The sequence below is a fragment of the Octodon degus genome, unplaced genomic scaffold, assembly GCF_000260255.1.
Source record: "Octodon degus isolate 3935 unplaced genomic scaffold, OctDeg1.0 scaffold00018, whole genome shotgun sequence".
Taxonomy (NCBI): domain Eukaryota; kingdom Metazoa; phylum Chordata; class Mammalia; order Rodentia; family Octodontidae; genus Octodon; species Octodon degus.
This window is the reverse complement of record NW_004524594.1, coordinates 13,953,740-13,973,591: the sequence shown is the minus strand read 5'-3', so window position 1 is coordinate 13,973,591 and position 19,852 is coordinate 13,953,740. Positions and strand designations below refer to the sequence as shown.

General features: G+C 43.6%; 1 protein-coding gene across 4 annotated transcripts in view; it reads left to right on the top strand.

Annotated features, from left to right (window-relative positions):
• Positions 1-17,229, top strand: part of Ehf (ETS homologous factor) — a 42,521-nt gene extending 25,292 nt beyond the window's left edge. For all 4 annotated transcript variants that reach the window (XM_023710532.1, XM_023710534.1, XM_023710531.1 and 1 more), the window contains exons 3-9: positions 379-624; positions 3,087-3,149; positions 5,596-5,664; positions 5,780-5,848; positions 11,919-11,981; positions 13,258-13,453; positions 13,558-17,229. In XM_023710532.1, coding sequence (XP_023566300.1) covers positions 379-624; positions 3,087-3,149; positions 5,596-5,664; positions 5,780-5,848; positions 11,919-11,981; positions 13,258-13,453; positions 13,558-13,657 — 806 coding nt within the window. In that variant the 3' untranslated portion in view covers positions 13,658-17,229. The remainder of the gene's footprint in view (positions 1-378; positions 625-3,086; positions 3,150-5,595; positions 5,665-5,779; positions 5,849-11,918; positions 11,982-13,257; positions 13,454-13,557) is intronic.
• The last annotated feature ends 2,623 nt before the right edge of the window (positions 17,230-19,852 follow it).

Below are 19,852 nucleotides of genomic sequence, written 5' to 3'. Positions count from 1 at the left end.
GGGATCCTGAAGCCATACATCAGTGGATACCGAGGCATGACTGTGTTTGGTGTGGATAATAAGCTACTAAGATATTGAAACTACAGCAGTGTTTTAGTGTTTGTGGTGCTTTGGGTGGAGCAGATGTGAGCTTTGAAGGCTCAGAGTGCAGGGGTGAGTATCATGGGAAGGAGAAGGTGAAGGCGCAGGAATTCAGTGGCCCCTGCCATAATGGGGAAAAGAATCACACCTCCCAGAGCTCGCCTCACATTTCAACCCCTACTCCACTGCTCACAGTTTGGGGCTGTCCCTCATGGCATGGCTGCAAAGCACGCTGAGTGAGGGACTATGCCCAGCAATGCCCAGCAACCACTGACAGCCTCATCTCCTGTCTTGCAGTTTCCAGCGGGTTCTTTGGAGGCCAGTGGCATGAAATCCACCCCCAGTACTGGACCAAGTATCAGGTGTGGGAATGGCTGCAGCACCTTCTGGACACCAACCAGCTGGACGCCAGCTGCATCCCTTTCCAGGAGTTCGACGTCAATGGCGAGCACCTGTGCAGCATGAGCCTGCAGGAGTTCACGAGGGCAGCAGGCACAGCGGGGCAGCTGCTGTACAGCAGCCTGCAGCATCTCAAGTGGAATGGTGACTGGCCCTGCCCTGTCCTGCTAAGTGGGGGTGGGAGAGCTCAGAGGCCTCCATCTGAGTGGGTTCCTTATCAGGAGCAGTGAAGAATGGTCTCACCTCTGAATGACCATTTCCCAAAACAGGGCAGTAGGAGGGGGGTGATAACACGGGGAAAAACCTGGGATCCAGTGTGTCTGATCCCTTAGGAACGCTTATGCAACTCAGTAATCGCCTCTGGCTGTGTTCAGATCCAGGGAGACAAGGCGCTGGCTGGGCATTCCCGGAACACTTGCTACCCCTAGAAAACTCGTCTTTCTAAACTTTGCAAGCAGAGTTCAGTAGTTTAATTCCCAATCATTTGTTTGTTAAAGATGATCATGACTACTTTAAAAAGCAAACAACTGAAAAACCAAATCTTCTAGATGTAGGTTCTTAAGTGGGGGTCTAAGGTAACTGAGAAGAGGTGGAACATTAAATGTGTATGTTTGGGAGGGGACAGATAGTTTTTGAGGACTCATCATTTCTTGGCAGATTCTGAATATGTTCATAACAAAAAGAAAAAGAAAGACAGAGAAAGAAAGACAGAAAAAGGAAAGAAAGATGTCCCTTTTTTTCTGGGAACAAGACATCTCCAGAAAAGAAAAAAAAAAAGGAAGAAGGAAAGAAAAGGAAAGAGAAAGAAAGAGACAAGAAAAGAAAAAAGAAAGAAACAAAGAAAGGCTAGAGCCAATAGTCTGGACTCTTGTGGTTGTTCCTGTGCTGATTTCTGGAACCGAGGCTGCCCGAAACCCTCGAGTGTCTTCACCGGGCACCTAGCACCTCCTAGTCCTAAGATATTGGTGATAATTTATTAACATCTACACCACGTGCTACACTGCCTCATAAGGCCCTGTAGGGCACACAACTCATTCTGTAGAATGCCTTTGACACTGACAGAAGGTTCCTCTGACAGTGGACGTAAAATTAGCTCCTCTGAGAACTGTGGACATCTTAGAAAGGAGGAACACTTAAGGACAGTGAGCTGGTGCAGCCACACTGGGAAGGAAAATATTTATGTCTTAGCAGAGATGGAGACTATGCCCAAATGGAAATGGGAAAAGTATTTTGTCTTAGCAGAACTGGTGTGTGAGTGAATTAATAAAGATAAGTACATGGGAGTTCCAAGACTCTGAGGCAGAGCCAGGCCCTGGCAGCTGCAGTCAGCCCTGAGGAGGACCCAGGAGGCCAGCTTCAAGCGGGCAGCTGGGGCGGCCATTTTGGATGACCTCATCTGGCCCCAGCACCCTGGCACTCCCTCCTTCCCACTCACCTTGCAGCTTCGGTTGCTCATTTTTCATTTACAAGAACCAAACTAAACAAGGCCCTATAAATAACTCCCAGGAGTCTTCAGAAAGAGCTGGCTTATAGCTGAAGAATTAAAAATATTTACCTCCCCACCCCCGATTAAATGTCCTCCTTTAAAGCTTTGTTGTGACTGAAGCCTGAGGCGGGGGCAGGCGCTGGGGCCATGTGTGACCTTCCATCTTTGACCTCCCGTGACTTGTCCGCTCTGGCTGTGTACTGCCATGGCCTCTGAGTGTCTAATCATCAGACTCTCCCCCTTGCTTTATTGTTTACTTTTTGGTATACATTCTATTAACTTACATTTATTATTTACTTATATTGGATGCTCCAGGTGAATTAATTTATGGAATGAGCTTATGGCACAATAAGTATTGTATTCATTTTACAGATGGGAAACCTGAAGGTCAGAGAGGTCAGAGGTACAATCCGCACTCCGGAAATAGTTATAGTCTCACTAGGAGGGGAAAAAATTCTTGATTCATTTATATGTAACATATGTGCTTTTATATGATGCAAGTCAAGCGGTGTTATAAAAGGAACACTAGAACATGTGCTATACACCATTTACTCCAGCGCTGAGGTCATAAAAATAAGGGAAGGCTTACTGCATCCAGATGTACCTTATATACTGGATCTCATCGAGATGGATTTGATCACATTTAAAATCAAAGAAGAATCAAGCTAGTGGAAATGGTTTTCCCTTTGTCCTCATTTCATATCTTGATAAGTGAAAGCATCTAGAAATTGCTTGCACTTCTATCTAATTTTATGACCTACATTTACAGATGAAGAAGCAGAGATTCAGAAAATGAATGCCTTGTAGCTAGTAATGGAAAAATTGTTCTTTGGATGTCTGAAGTTCTGGGTCCAGCACATTAGGTGCCTTCCTTCTTTAATGCCAGATAACTCCAGCTGGTGGGGATGCCTTGGACTGTTGGCTTTTCTGGGGTCAGGGACGTTTCTGGGTCTGAACCTGTGGAGGCTGAGAAGGAAGCATTCTCCTGTAAGCAAACACCTGAGCAGGCAGGGAGGTGACAGAAGCCTACTTGTCCATGAGGCCAGCTCCATTCTTAGTGAAGCATGGCGTTTTGGCTCCTTCTGGGCTCTCTTTGACTTTTCCCATGTGTCCTTCACAGGCCAGTGCAGCAGCGACCTGTTCCAGTCCACACACAATGTCATTGTCAAGACCGAACAAAACGGTGAGTGGTGAGAGAGGCAGAGAGCCAACCTGGCCAGGCAAAGTCCTGCGGTGGGGGAGGGGGGTTACAGGGTGGAGCACAAATCAGAGCACGGCAGCGGGTCCTGGCAAGAAACCCAGGGAGGCTGCTGTCCAGTGTGATTCCCATGGGCTACTAACTCCTTGGGACCAGTGACCCCTAACTCCTTCTGATGGAGACTGGAGCGGTGAGCCCATATGTCTCTACTTCCTACCACTGTCAGGGCATCACTGGACTCCCAGCCAGTAGCTGTAGAAACACAGAATCTAAAGTGAGCCTCCTCACCGGCGAAGAGTGAAGACGTGGGCCTTGGCCAAATTCAGAAAGCAGTGCAAAAGAAGAGGAAGTTAGTGTCTCCACTTTCCCCCACCTCCCCATGGGAGTGTGTTTCACAAGAAAGGAAATGCTGAGGTGGTAGTCTAGTTTGTATAGGTTTTGAAGCCCCGTGGGCTTCACAAGTCCCCTGTGAAATTCACCTTCTCCCTTACGGACATTTTCATATACAAGATGCTCTGAGCAGCATTTCTGGTCCCATAACATCAGTGCTCACTTTGTTCCCCTTTTGCCATTTCCACATCTCTCTCCTGGAGCTTGACCTCCCAGAATCTACAGCTATGATAAAAGTGCAGGTGCCACTGTTCCTGAGCTACTCCCTGTGTCCACATCAGGAAGATTTGGGAGCCATGTGGGCTGACCACGTTTGCCACAGGCCGCCCTGAAGGTTGCGTGCCAGTCACCAAGGACAGAATTTGACCTGGGGTGATTTGTGAGTCACTTGGCACCCAAATTGGCCCATGCAGTTATTTACTTTTTTATGAGGGGGCTGGTCTACCATTATTAAAGAAAAAAAAAAAAACAATAGCTGCTAAGCATGTTAATTAGGCCTCCCTCACCCTCCCCTCCTCTGCATAGACTGGGGGCTAGGGTGCCTCGATGGTCTGTGCTTTATAGGCCTGGCCCAGGGAGAGATACATCCTTTGGCTAAAGGAATACTCTGTCCTTTGACCTTACAGATAGCCTCCCTGAAGGACCCTGATTGATACTGGAGGGGTCTCAAAAACCTTGCTAACTCCTCCTTGACCATTTAGGCATTCTTGCCTTGCCAGTTCAGAAAAGCTAAACTAAAGCGTGGAGAAGAAGGTCCTCCCTGGGTGGAAGGGAGAAGAGGCTCTCTGAGGGGCCAACACCCCCATGCCTCTTTGGTTCAGTTTGTTTTCAGAGACAACAACAGGTGTACAGAGTGATCCAACAAGGAGAAAGGGTGTAACCCCAAGAGATTGGGCTTGGGGTGCCCAAACACGTAGCTATTAGTTAAAATACCAGCTAAATCTCTATGTCGTAAACAGGAGGACTTAGACAGTGAGTCAGGTTTTATGCCATTTGCGCAGTAAAAACAAAATGAAACTTGGCCAGTGGCTTACCACTCTGGACCTAAAATTCAGCACTCAAGCAGAAGAGGGGCACAGGCAGCCTGAACTATGGTTAAAGCCAAAAGAGGGTGTCAGGGTGTTGGTGAGGGTGTTCAGGAAAAAGGTGAAAGATCTTAGCACACTTGACCAGGCAGGAAAGCAAATGCTGAGTTGGTGACCAGCCAAGATCTGGGGGTGGTGTAGGAGTTGGACTTCACTTGGGGAAGGAGGAGGGAATTTCCTTAGAAGCCGAGTCTCAAGAGTGGGTCAGAGGGAGGTGTACTTACCTCGCACTGAGGAGAAAGAACCAGCTAGTCAGAGCCTGCACTCCTCTTTCTCCAGAGATGAGGCAGCGGTGCCCCATTCTTAAAAGTTCTTTGTTTGATTTGGTAAGGCTCCCTTCCCTTCTCCTTGGTGTTGTTTTGAGAATTCGTCTCTCCTTGAACTAACTGGAGAAACCCTTGAAGGGTTCCCAGCTGTCACTCAGCTTGAGGGTGCCTTCTGAGTCTCAGAAACTGAGAGGCTGTGAAAGAAACGGTGAGAGAAACGCACAAGACTTTTCAGAAAACAAAATAAAGAACGAGAAACACTATTGATTTTCCCAGGAAGACATTTATATGAAAAGATGCTCATTAATCATTTATCCTACATTCATTTGTCTCTAACAAGGGCTTCCTTCTACCCCAAGGCAAAAATATTCAGGTGATTATAGAGCGCTAGAGAAGGTTGGAAACCTTCCTAGGAAAATTAAAGTGTTGGTCTAGGGCAGGATTCTATTATTGAAGCTCCTCTCACTTTCCAAATGCAACAGCTAATGATCACTCAATGAGGACCAGGATGCCATTGCCGCCATGACACCAGGAGGACAATGGTAACATGTACCTAAGCAGAATATCATCCCTCCTCTCTGAGGGCCACCTCTGCCTCAGTGATTTTAGATGAGTGGGGACTTAGAAGAGGCAGATGTTTCACCTTGAGGAAAACAATTGTTGATCTTCCCCATCTTCTATTCTTTGTAGACCCATCTGTTATGAACACCTGGAAAGAAGAAAACTATTTATACGACACCACCTATGGTAGCACAGTAGGTAACTAACTGCCCAATACAGAAGGCCCTTTTCCTTTCTTAGGCTTATTGTATAACTGCCATGTGATGTGGTAAGGAGGGAGCTTTTCACGCCTTTTATATTTTCACTGTTACAGATTTGTTGGACAGCAAAACTTTCTGTCGGGCTCAGATCTCCATGACCACCACGGGTCACCTTCCTGTTGGTAAGTCATCCTGTCATCTGAGGCTAAATGTGACTAATGCAAGTGCTTCCTGAGAATTAATGAGAATTATCAACATCTTACTGTTTTGCTTTGCTATAATCTTTCTCATTGCAAAGCTAAAAACAGGAGTGAGTTAACATTTATAAGAATATGTTAATTTTTTTTTTGGCGGAACCGGGGATTGAACTCAGGCTCTTGTGCTTGCCAGAGAAGTACTTATTCCACTGAGCCATCTCCCTGGCCCCCTAAGAATATGTTAATTTTTGAGTCAATATTGATGCATCAAAGATGACCAGTAAGGATTCCTCTAGAAATGTTTGTCTCTCATGAAACAACAGATTTTGTTCATGTTTTCCTCTCTTTTTCACAAAAATTTTCTCTTGGGATATACGTGAAAAATATTACTTACACATATAGGGGAAGAGGGCTGTATTTAACTTTCACCTAGACTGGAACATTAACTTCAAACTACATTTGGCTTTTGAAGAAGACTGTCTACCAGTGGAATTCAGGGGTCATGAACTTATGATGATGGCCATTAGAAGTTTCCAGAACCCCCTCAGTCATGTTATGGTCTAGCTTTTAAATCTAAGCCCGATGGCTCATTGATCCTCTCTAATTAGAGTACCTGCACTCTACAAATTATGTTCACGTTGGTTCTATTGTGTGAAGATTTGATTCCTGACTACTCATCAAGTTTATAGTAGTGAGGACTGATCCATCAGGAATCTGGGGAGGGGGCTTTCAGATGGGGTCATTAGCATGGACAGTATAGGAACAACCTGTGTGGCAGATTTTATGCTGCCCTTGACCTGAATGAAAATTTCTGGATGTCTTTGGGTCTAGGAAGCAGAACATATATGTCAGTCACACAGGAAATGCCTCTGTCCAGGAATTGAATTTGGGACAGCATCAGAATTAGGATTTAATCAGGGGAATTAAACAACGCCCTTCCTCTTTTTATTTATTTATTTATTTATTTATTTATGTATGTATTTAGTTTTTGCTTTTGTTGAGTGTGTTTTTGAGGCCTGAAATAATGAAAGCCTTTGGTTTTGATCTGGTCAAGCCCCTCAGATGAGACGGGGCTGGGAACCAGTGTAAATGGCTCTGGAAATGAGGCTGATACTGAAGGCAGTTCATCTCTCTACTTCCCCTCCCTCCATAGCCTTTAGCATTAGGTTTCACTCCAAGTTGCAGTTATTTGTTGAAATGAGGAAGCAGATCAAACAGTGGAAAGACTCTGAGGTGCCACTTTGGAGGAACTGCCCGCTAGGGTATAATTTCTGTGGTAATCATTGTCACAGTCAGGACTAAAGGCTTTAGGGCTGAGGAAACCACCAAGTCACCCTCTGATTTCCTCTCACGTTTCCTCAGGTGTCACTTCTCAGGTCCTTCTGGTTGGGCCTTTGGTTTATGGCAAAAGATTCCAACTAAGAGTAAAGCTGAACTAACTGCTTCCTGAGCTTTGGGGGTGGTTAGGGTTAGAGACTCCCCGGGAAGTTTTTCTAATGGTCACAGCTCTGCAACCCGGTCTTCCTTCCCCTTTCTATGTCTTGATTTAGACTGTCTAGAATCTGACAGATGACAGGGGCCTGAGGAGCCAGTTACTGCTTGCAGTCTTGTAGTAATAGGGAGCTTGTGAGCTTCTGAGCCCACCTGCGCAATATTTTCTGATAGTCCTGGTTGAAGTGGGCTTTATGAATTGGCTGATCCATAGCTCCATCATCCTTGCATCTTCTTCCCTTAGTACTGAAGGGGACCAGCATCCATTCCCCAAAAGACCTCTGCTGCCAGCCTGAGCCTTTTATATTTCAAGCTCTCATGAATTGAGTGAAGCTAAATACATATCTGTCTAAGTTTCGGTGCAAGTTGAAGCGGAGCTAAGGCAGGACTTGCCTAAACTGATGGCCTCTGCGATAAGGCTGGTGGGGAAGAGGCTATGTTTGAATTGCTCTGTCATCTGCCTATTTTTATAAAACGGCTGCCGCCAGTGCATGGATCTGCTGGACTGTCCTGCAGCTGCTCATGCCAATGCAGGCTTGATGTGTTTATCTACTGACTTGTCGAGCCTAAAGCGAGGGTGGCATGGTCTATTAGAACACTGAAATTTGTATATCCCGTAAAGAATGGCTCAGGGATGAATCATATGCAAATGCTTCTAATCTTTGCTTCTTGGGAAGCAGTTTAACTGAAGTCGAGCTGTCAACCTTGCATCATGAACTTGTGCCTTGTCATGCCCCAGCCTGGGCCTTGAGGACCTTGGCCCAGAATGCTTGGGAGGGGAGCTAGAGAAAGCCAGGATGGATAACCTCCCTGGAGTGGGCCATTATTTTATAACAATGAATCATTTAACCACCTGGATAACTTCAAAGGTCTTGACTTTTATTTTGTGGCAGTGGGAAGGAGAGAGGGGAAGAAGTTGGTTGTATTAAAGTTGTAGATCAAAAGATTTTAGTGCTAAGGCAGCTCTGGGATTCTGTGGATTGGAACTGGAGGAGGGACCTAGATGAAATTAGATATTTTCTTTGCCTTTGGTTGTTGTCCCATATGATGATGGGAATATTTTCATGGTTTATCTTTTATTATTATTCTCTCTCTCCTTCCTTCCTTCCTTCCTTCCTTCCTTCCTTCCTTCCTTCCTTCCTTCCTTCCTTCCTTCCTTCCTTCCTTCTTTCTATTTGCAGTACCAGAGATCAAATTGAGGACCTAGTTCTTGCCAAACAAGCACTTATGCCACTGAGCTATAACCCTGGCCCATCTTACATCTTTTCTGAAGTGAGATTTTTAAAAAAATCTTTTCTTAAACTAGATGGAGGATTAAGTTGAATAAATGACTAATATAGAGAAATTTTTGCATGGTTTATCTAGGGTGGGGGCTTTTAATTTAGAGTCTATGAACTCTAGCATAAACCATGAACTCTAAAAATTGTGAGAGAATTCAACAAGTGTGCACATAGGTGCCTTTTTCTGGGGAGAGGGGCCAAGGGTTTTTAGCATCGCCACAAAGGTATCTTAATCCCAAAGTGATTCATTCCACATTAAGCTGGAATTCACAATGAAGACAATGTGCTGAGGGACGCTCAGGATTTTCTGACTTCAACCCTGGTTGGGAAATAATGTCCCCACACCATCCTGGATGCCATTTGAAAATGAGCTTTGCTTGTGGTGTGCTGGGTAAATGCCACTCTTTGTCTGCAGAACAACGTGGCCCTGTCAGAGTGATGTATCACTTGGAAACCGGGATGAGTGCCAGGCCTGTCGCAATATTGTCACATCCTGATGGGATGTTGCAACCCTGCCTCATAATGTCCAGGCGGGAGAGCGGAGTCTCCTCCCACTTCCTGTGAATTTGTCCCTCCAGATTCAGAGAAATTCATGTCGGGCGCAGGTCCTCCTGGTGCCCATGTCAGGAGAGAGATTCTTAACCAGAATGAGAAGCTTTTCTACCGCCTGGCTCTTACTTAAGCCCTTTTCTTCATCTTGCAGTGGTTTTGAGAGAAACACTAGGAGAACTGGATTATGATCAACTGTGTGAAGAGACAGATGAGTGGGCCATGTGCACTGGGAAATTAGCCTGGGATTATTTTTTCCATTAATGAAAGTAGAAGAAAAACGAACTGACTCTTGGTAGAAAAGACTTCTGGGTAATCAATTATGTGTTATAGGTGATGAAATGACACAGAAGAGTGAGTATGAGGGAAGGTGAAGACTATGGGTTCAAAGTTATTTGGCTTCACTTCCAGGCTCCACTTTCAGGTTGTCTGATGGGTAGCCCAGTCACTTGAGTTTTCAGTTTCTCAGCTCTGCCCCAGCTATAATCTATAGGCCATAATACCTAGTACATAGTTCTGATCTCTTGGGTTATTGTATAAATTACACAAGATGATTTGTGTAAAGTGCTTAGTATAGGTTTGGTACCGAGTAAGTAGTCAAGAAACAGTAGCTTGCTTCTTGCCATTTTAATTAGAAGCTAGTGTTCAATGAACTTTAAAAACACATGCCTTGTGGGGAATTGGTACATATAAGATCACATCTTGACCCTTTTCACTTCCCTTCTCCTCCCTCTCCTATCTTCTCCCATCCCCAAGTTTTCTTCTCATCTCCACCAAGTCTGTAATCCTGTTTCTTATCATCTATCTTTTATTTTGCTCTTTAAAAGATTTATACTTTTGCTTTCCCACAGAAGACCAACTATGAATTATTTAACTTTCTGTGTTTGATTTTGTTCACTTAGCATTACTGGCTTAAGGCAAATCCCTTTTCTTACGAATCATTTAAATGCATCCTTGTTTATGACTGAGCCTACTCTGTGGTGTACAAGTGCCACATTTTCTTTATCTACGTATCTGTCAATGGGTAGATAGGCAGCTTCTTCCAGGATGAGCTATTATGAGTTGTGCTGCTATAAACATGCATAAACACGTGTCAGTGTACTGTCTTTGTCTCTTGCTGGGAAATACCTAGAAGAGGTATAGCGGGGTCAAGGGAAATTTCTATTTGCAGCTTTTTGAGGAATTTCCATATTGATGTTCACAGTGGCTGTAGTTAAACTTTTTTGAACAACTGAATGATTACCGTTTATTCTTTTCCTCTGTGTGCAATCAGTCCAGATGTCCTTGCAGGACATATAGGGGGCAGTGAGCCCTAAGTGGGGGGACTGGTAGATTGTGCCAGGAGGAGACAAGGTGTTGAAGAACTGACTTGTAGATGGGGACTACTTTGTATTGACTGTTTTTTTGATTCAGGAATTCTTTTTAATACCTACTTCCATTCTCACAATACCTGCAGTATCCTTTGAAACATGCACAGATAGGTTATTTGGTTTCTCTTCTCCATTTTATTTTTAATTCATACACAATAATTGCATGCATTTGTGGGGTACAGCATGATAGCTGGATACGTGCACGCAATGTAGCATGACCAGCTCAGGCCATCGAGTTAGCATTTCTGTCTCTTCTCCAGCTACCGCTTATTTGTGGTGAGAGCGAGCTTGGGCGCACTCTCCTCCGGTTCATTATGAAACATGTTGTAAAGTGCTGGAAACTGTACACAGGCTACTCCGCCGTAGAGCTTTTGTCCAGCTGCATTTTCTCCCCATTATCCACCCAGCTTCTTCCCTTCCCTCCCTTCTTTCTCGTGGTCACCATTCTAATCTCTTCTTGTATGAGACTGTAAACCTTCTGCACACAAGGGAGAACGTGGCCTTTTCTCTTTTAACTTTTGACTACCAAGGTCTGCCTCTGTGGTCTCTGCTTTGGTGATAGTTATTTGTTAAGCTAATCTGTGTTTCCACAGGCCACTGTGGCCCTCTGTTCTCTTCCCAGACTGCTCAATGGCCCCTTTGTCAGGGTGATTGAAATTCGACTTTGCATGCCAAAACCAGGGCACTCTTGTGGCTTAAGAACCATCTTTCTTTGTTGTAAATGTTTATATTTTGCAATTATGTAAAAAAATAAAGTCTAAGGACCTAAGTCTTTCAGTGGCTTCCTATCCCTCTCAGAGAGATTACTTAGAAGCCCAGAAAGGCATTGATGATTGTATCCTCTTCTCCTAGGGTTCTATTTGCTCACAACTACTCTGACATCTTTCATTTTGTTCATGCGTCCATACACGTCAACCTCAGGACCTTTGCACAAACCGTGCTCACACATGGAAGGCTCTCCCACAAGCTCTCTGCATCGTCAGCTCCCTCACACCTCATTGGTTCCTTTATTAGAGAAGCTGGCTGTTCACATCTTGGGTTAAATTGGAAACTGTTGGGTCAGGGAGATAGCTCAGCAGCATAAGCACCTGCTTGGCAAGTGCAAGGTCCTGAGTTCGATTGCTGGTACTGAAAAAAATTGGAGACTGTTCCCACCTCTGTATGTTTATCCCCATTTCTTACTCTGAATTATTTTGCTCCTCAGCTCTTATAATCTGGGACTGTGTTTGGTTCATTAACATGGATGTGAAAAGGGGCAAGCAGGAAAAAGGTGCTTAATAAATGTTGGCTAATGGGGTATATGCGTGAATGAAAAGGATGGTATAAGAAATAGATAAACTAAACAGCTCTCATTTCTCTTTTTAGTAGAGTCACCTGATATGAAAAAAGAGCCTGACCACCCTACAAAGTCTCACACCAAAAAGCATAGTAAGTCACCTGGCTTCTAAATGGCCTTTGGTCCTTTCCTTGGTGTTGGCCATAGCTGGAAGCCCCCCAGTTTTCAGGCCCGGGTTGCCTCTGACTGCTATCAGTGTTTCTTCACTAAAGACTAGGAGAGAAAATAGAGGTCTCCGCTGACGGTAAACACTCACGAATCCTTTGTCTCATAAGGCACCACAAAGAAAAGGAAGTGGGAAGCATGCAATTGTTTCTCAAAATGGGAGCCCCTGGCTATTTCCCCTTCACCTTGTCATATTTATTCTAAAATCAGGACCCCATGGATAACAGTTTCTTGCAGACAGAGGGTTAGAGATTTTCTCTCTCCCTGAATAAGAAAGGTGGGAAGAGATGTAAAATGAGAAGAAACAACTGAGGTGCACCATTCTATCTTTGGCTGAATTATGCCCTCCTACCTCTATGGAGCTTTTGCTCTAAGAAATGACTGTTTATTCTAGATTTTGTAGGGTTCTTTGGGAATTGTATCACACCATTAATAAAGCCTTAGGAGCATATGGGTGAAAACAGACACAGAATTGAGAGGCCATAGAGGGAAATGAAGATAGCATAATCTAAAAATTATAGAGCACCCGAGGGTCCATACTGTTGCCATCGCAACCCTCTTCCTAGTGGTGTGAGGGAAAGGTGTCACGAATTCACTGGGAGTAAAGTTGAATTTGATTGTTAATTTCACTGCAATGATTGCTTCATTTTCAAATTATCATCTCTAGCTTCTGTGTGATGCCAACCTCCCCAGTATGTTCTAGTACTTCATATATATTCTGCAGCAATATTCATTTGTGTTGGGATCAGACTAACTTAATTTGGTTGCTAGATCGGAGTACCTTCATTGGGTCAGGGACTAGAAAGAAGTGGTTGAAAGTGCTTGATAGGGAAAAATACATTGAAATCAAGTGCAAGCAAGTTGCAAATAATAATTAAAAGAAGCTCTCCAGTTTAAGAAACCCAAGACCTGTTCCTCACTTCAGGCTTTACCAAAAGTTGACCCTGTGATCTTGGTCAGATCACTGAAATTCTCTGTTCCTCAGTTTTATGATATACAAAATAAAAAGTTGTGCTAATTGTTCACTATCAAATGCTTTTTCTAATGTACAATATTTGATGGTTCTGTGATCTGTTACCCCATCCAGTAGAGGAAAACAGAATATCTCCATCTTGAAGGGAGAAATTAGAACTCAGCGCTTTCTTTGCCCCTTTCTTGCTGTGCTGTAGGAGAAAATAAACCTTGTTTTCTTCCTCTTTACAGACCCAAGAGGGACTCATTTGTGGGAATTTATCCGTGATATCCTCCTGAACCCAGACAAGAACCCAGGGTTAATCAAGTGGGAAGACCGGTCTGAGGGCATCTTCAGGTTCTTGAAATCAGAAGCTGTGGCTCAGCTATGGGGAAAAAAGAAAAACAACAGTAGCATGACGTATGAAAAACTCAGCCGGGCCATGAGGTAAGAAGTTTCACGTCTCTTCAGATGATAAGGCTATTTTGAGTAGCTATTTACCTGGTAGACTCTGTCTAAACAACCGCTTTATGCAATTTCCTTTGTTACAGATATTACTACAAAAGAGAGATCCTGGAACGGGTGGATGGACGCAGGCTGGTATATAAGTTTGGGAAGAATGCTCGTGGGTGGAGAGAAAATGAAAACTGAGGCTGCCACCTTTTGGAACACAAACCGAGAAACACGCACCAAATCAATAATAACCAGCAAAGAACTCCCGGACGTAAATATTTCAAAGACTACTTTTCTCTGATATTTATGTGCCACGAGGGAGACAGTTCTACTTCTAATGGCAAGAAGGAACACTACAGTTGATGAAATTTTTTTTGTTACTTTGATGTATGTCCTATATGGGGAACAAATGTACACAGTTTTCTGTGAAATATGATGCTGTATGTGGCCAGGATTTGTTTTTGCCTCTCTTGTGAAGCTTTTCTTCTACCACAAAAATAACAGGGCTGGTGGCCTTGTGCTTCTTGCTAAGAGACAGAAAAAAACAATTCAGAGGGCATTAAATGTTTTTAGATGCAAAATGATTTAGGGAAAGATGATGTGTCCTTCGCACATAAGCACCCATAGGGCCTCATCAAGAAGGGGACATGCTAGTTGGGATGAAGTTCATGGTCTCAGGTGGATGGGATAAACCAGGAAGGTGCTGGAAAGTTTAACCTGACATTTTGGAGACAAGGGGTAGAGAAATGGAAATTTCCAGAATCTAGGGTGGGCCGTAAATCAGTGCATAATCAGAAGATTTGGAAAGTTCGAATCAGTGAGAAGAATAATGGTGTGTGTGTGTGGGCTTTATATTTATTCAGGAATGATTTGCCTAATCTTCCTTTTTCCTAGAATTGTTGGTGAAAAAACTTGGGGGTGGGGGAGAGAGAGAGAAAGAGAGGAAGAGAAGAGCTATCCAGGAAAACCCCTCTTTGCGTGTATTAATTATTACAATCTTCTATCTTTGAGTCAGCTCTGTCTCATATGAACTCTTCTTGAAGTGAATGGTTTATTGCTGAGACTTGCATTCAGGAGAATATTTAAAAACAAGAAAGAAAGAACAGGCAGGGAGGATCGAAAAGACAAGTAAAAACTTCAACTCGGGAGTGAGGCGTTGGAAGTTTCTTCCCTGTTACTGGCATTGTTCTGGAATACCTGGTGACTCATTGCGCCATGAAATTCAGGATGGAAATCTGTAGACAGTCTGAGAATTGAACATCCCGATCCTTTGCACAGCTTTGCTTTGGGCCTTCCTTTGGCTTTTGACCTCTTCCTTTATCCTGCCTCTCTCTCTTCTGTGATTGTATGGCATGAAAACTTGTGTTACTTGGAAGGACTGCTCTTCACCAGGCAGGAGAGCCTCTATCATGGTGGCTTATGCAGTGACAGTGGGCATTTCATGCTCAGTGGTTGCTAAGTACTTGTATGTATTTAGAAGGCTGGATGTAAAAGAAATTAAGAAGTCATTGTACTGATAATGAGGACCATTATGGGAAGTGACCTTGGAGCTCACATGACCTCCCTTCTGAAAGTATAGCCACATTCATTTCATTTCTGCCTCACTTGGTCAGCTCCACTCAACTTTTATTAATGAGTAACAATTATTGAGAGAACTGAGAAAAATGATGCTGAACAGGAACGAGCAACTATGCGACTCAGATTATTTTGGCAAAAGACACGTTACTTTCCAAGGGTAAAAAGCATGTGGGCTGTCCCACCATTTGGCTATCTGTGTAACATGTGGGGATTTGTGTGTCCACACATCTGAACTGTGTGAAGTCATTAGGGGCATCTGCCAATTCTCTGCCATTCTGTCCTTGGCTTTGCCTGTTCACCATCACCACGAGCTAGCTCTTCCCTGTGCTCACCCTTCCTCAAACCTAGAAGCCCCTTCCACCCCTCGTGATGGGTTTTGGCTCTTTGTGCAACCTTTCCTTTGAGGAACAGTCTTTGCTAGATAGGCGATAAGTCTTGGAAGAACGAAGAACAGTTCTGCAGATAAGCAGCAAATTGTGTTATTTGTTGAAAGTGACAGTTCCTTGGCACCCAGCACCTATTTAAATAGGCTGCAGTATTAAGGTCTCAGCATATCTCTGTTGTCTTGGCTTCTTTGCTGTGTTTTCTATGTGCTATTCGTGACTTGGAGAGCCCAAGTAATTGAACCATGCCAACCTGGGGTGTGAGCCGAGTATTTCCTACCAGCGTTGACAGGGAACACAAAGGCCTACTGAGGAATGTCCCCTTTGTTTTGGGTACTCAGCTCCTCACTTGAGAAGCTTATTCACAATGGCTATCCACTGAGTACTAAACATGGTCTCCTAGAACCTCCTGAACTCAAAGGTTCTGTTCGCTTTCCTTAGCAAGTTATGGGAAATTAAGTCACATGATACACTGTTGAGTCTTCAGAAAACTTAGAGCATCTGAGGCTCCGCTTGGCTTGATGAAACCGAGTAAGGTCCTGCCTCTCAGAACACACGGTGTCTTGAAGCTGTCACCTGGTCAGGGCAGACCTGAGTCATGAGGTTTCTTTGGAACACATTGATCCTTCTGGAAAGTTCTTGTCTCACTAGATTGTAAGCTCATTGATGGCAGGGGCCTGTTTTTCTGGTACCAGGCATGATGCAGGTAGATAGTAAATATGGGTTGAACTAGTGAACAAATGCCTGTGGAAGACCTCTCTGGTTGGGCAGCCGTGTCTATAACTGGAACAGGAATCATTTCTTCAATGGAATAGGAACAGCACAGCCAAATCTTCCAGGACCTATTATCTATTATGAACATTTTACTGTGAGAGTTTTTACTTTATCTTCCCACCAGCGCTGAGATGAAACCCAAACAGGCTGTTGGGTTCCCCAAGTCGGCGTGTGTTGGAGGCGAATTCTGTTAACTTACTTGGAACTGTGAGACTTCTCTGGTACAAGGCACTCATAATTAACCCCTTGACACCAATGAAGATTATGAATGTTTATATGATGTAAATTGCTATTTAAGCATCAAAGAGTTGTCAGGTTTAGTATTCGGGGGTTGGTTTTTATTTTATTTTTCTTTCTGAGGGATTTTTTTTTTTTGATAAGGTTAGTTAATCCACGTTAGATTTTAGTTTTGCAAGTGTGTTGTTTTTTTTTTTTTCAGATGTATAAAATATAAGAAAAGGAAGGCAGTAAGAGGGACAAATGATTATATTATTCTATAGGTTTTTTTTTTTAAGCATCCGGTGAATGCCTGCCTGCCGTGTGTACAACATGGAACCATCTGTGTGAGGGGCTTGTCTAATTATGCAGAGTACTGCAGCTCTTCTGCATGTACTTACTGGATGGAGAACATCACAGAGCTCCCAATAGCAGAATAAAATTACCCTCAGCTTTGGTTCTCAGGATTTGGTTTCTGAAGTAAGATGGCATTGAAAGAAAAAAAAAAAAATACCTGTTGAGACTTTATCTTATAAACCTTTGAAACATGCAGGCCTTTACAAGTTGAACTAAATTGGGATTCAGCTTTCTATAGCTATCAGCATAATGCTTGCCATCTGGCTTCGGGGTTGACAAACTGGGGAGAGCAACCACACCGCTTCTATTGTTTAAGTAAATCAGAAATCTTTCCCTTTAAGCTATGGTAAACTTAAACTGAGTGCTCCTATTTTATTAGAGAATTATATTTTTCAAGATATGGGTTTTTTATTTGTTCCTTTGACAGGTCCCAGAAAACACTAATAAAAACCACAGAAACCATCCTGTACATGTGTGTTTCATTCTTCAAGCAGAACTGGACTTGGAGGAAGGGCCCGCCATTGTGTAACAGAACACATGGGATTTCTGCATTCATTGACCCAACAGCATCTCCTATGTGCTAGGCATGGCCATAGGCATTGAGTTATGGTAGAGAATGAAAGGGACAGGTTTAGGTTTCACTGGATGGAAACAGATAAAGATAAAATGCAACCAAGTAAAACAGGGGATATCACATGTGTAATAAAAAAAAAGTAGAAAAGGAAGAGAAATGGAGAGTTCTGGGACGTGGGAGGCTGTACCACCAAGTCTGGGTTGGGTTAAGGAGGAAACACTGCAGCAAAGGGGCTGGAAGATGCAGGGAAACAAGCCATGCAGATAAGTGGGGAGTGATCCATACCAGAGGCACCAGGGGAAGCTCAAGCCTCCTGTCTTACCAGGGGACAGCAAGAACGTGTGCTTCCCAGAATAGCAATGGTAGGAAGAGAAAAAACAGGAACATGGGCTGATGTGACTACACAGAGCTTGGAGGCCTTTACCTCCAGGAACGATGCCTTCCAGCTTCTGGTTCCAAAGAATCCTGGTTACTGCGCTGAGAATGGACTGCAGGAAGATGGTGCCTGGTGCACAGTCTTACTAAGGATGGGGAAGGGGAGTTAGAGAGGCCCCTTTCTGTCACTCAGCTTTCCAATACAAAACTTCAAAATATTTCTAGGCCATAAGTGGGCCTTTCCAGCTCAGAATATACTTCTCCTTGGGTCCAGAAAGTTTGTCATTTAGCCATATAATTTTTATAAATGACAGTGAAAAGAATAATACCCCACTATTTTGAGAAGATTCTCTTGTTCTCAAGAACTGCAATATGGGGTCGCGGAGGTAGCTCGGCTGTCTAAACACGTGCTTGGCAAGTGCAAGGGCCCCGGTTCAATCCCCAGAACTGCATGCTGCACTGTACTGGCCACCGAAACCAGGTGTGGTGGCACAGGCTTGGAATCCCAGCACTGGGCAGGCTGAGACAGGAGTATCAGTATGAGTCTGACTTGCACGGAAAGACCCTGTACCAAAGAAATAAGGGATAAAAAATGTGAAAGAACTGCAATTTTTTAATATACACTACTGCATTTCATCCTCACGCAAACCTGTGATACAATCCTTAATTTTCCAATGATGGTGATGAAGGTCAGAAAGGTTAATTGACTCTTTCAAGGTCACACAGTTAATAATCAATAGTAAATCTGACATTGTTTATACAAGTACCCCTTCCTGTACCCCTTAAATGCATGTTTTAAGCTTAGTATTTCTCTAATTTCTCTCTCTCTCTCTGCCTCTCTCTCTTTCTCTCCCCTCCTTTACCCCTTCTCCCTCTCTTTTCCTCGCCCCCTCTCCTTCTTCCTCTCTCTCTTTCTCCTTCTCTCTCTCCTTCTCTCCCTTTCTCTTATGCACACACCACAAACTCAGAGATTTCTCTGGTCAAACACGACAGAGAACTACTGAACTGACCAATGTTTTCAGAGCTCCATGCTGTAGGACTGCTCAGAGTCTTTATAAGATAATGCACGTTGTAAATGTACAAAGGAAAATAAAGATGTTCAAAGCTCCCTAGCCTATTGGATGATGATTCCTTTCCATCAAAGACTTCATGAAATTAACATTCATTAGAACACACTTGAAAAATAACAATCTCAGACGTTGAAGAGGCGGTATGTTCATGTTTGGGCCAAAGAAAGATGCTGATAATAGTCCTGCATATTAAACTTAGACCGTTTTGAATACATTCCATCCTTTTCTCCTTGAGAAGAAATTTCCTCATTCTTTGGCTTCGGCATTAATTATCTGTGTTGGTTTTTTTCTCAATAAAGTGACGGGAAGCAATGAACACTCCTGAATTTTAATTCTCCCAAACTGTCTAAAATTATAGGCTCTAGCCATGTGTGATTATTTAAGTTGAAATTAATTAAAATTATATAAAGTAAATATTTTGTTCCTTAATCATGCCATCCATGTTTCAGTGTGGAGCAGCCACGTACAGCAAGTGGCTGCTGCACTGGCTGGCCCAGATGCAGAACATTTCCTTCATTAGAGAAGTTCCACCGGATCACCTGATCTAGGGTCTGACCTCGGATGGCGGAGATTGAGTGGACAAGACAGTGAGCAAGACTAAGCAGTGAGATGAGATCTGGGAAGGCTTAGAAACAAAGGGTGACCCTGAATTGTGGAGAACAAATAAACAAAAGAGATCTGAAGCGAAGATCCTTGTGTTTGTTGGAATGATGACATTGCCTTCGAGTACAAACAAGTTTGATACTGTCAGGAGAGTGTTGGAGTGGGAGGATTTGATTATTCTGACCTCCAAATCCCACAAACACCTTACAGTTATTAATATGGATAAGCTAAGTATGCCTTTCTGGTTGCAAATGTTGACACTGAGGGGAGATCCCTACAAGAGGGAGGGAAATGAGAGGTCTCCTAAAGGAGTGTGGCCACCACGCCCACTGCTCCGGATGGCGCCCAGACCTCTGTCTTGTATCTTCTCAAGAACAATGTCTTGTAGCTCACACTTAGGCTGTCTAGCTCTTTTTAAGTCAATTCTTCTCTGTTAGCTATCAGAGTCTGGCCTCTACTGACA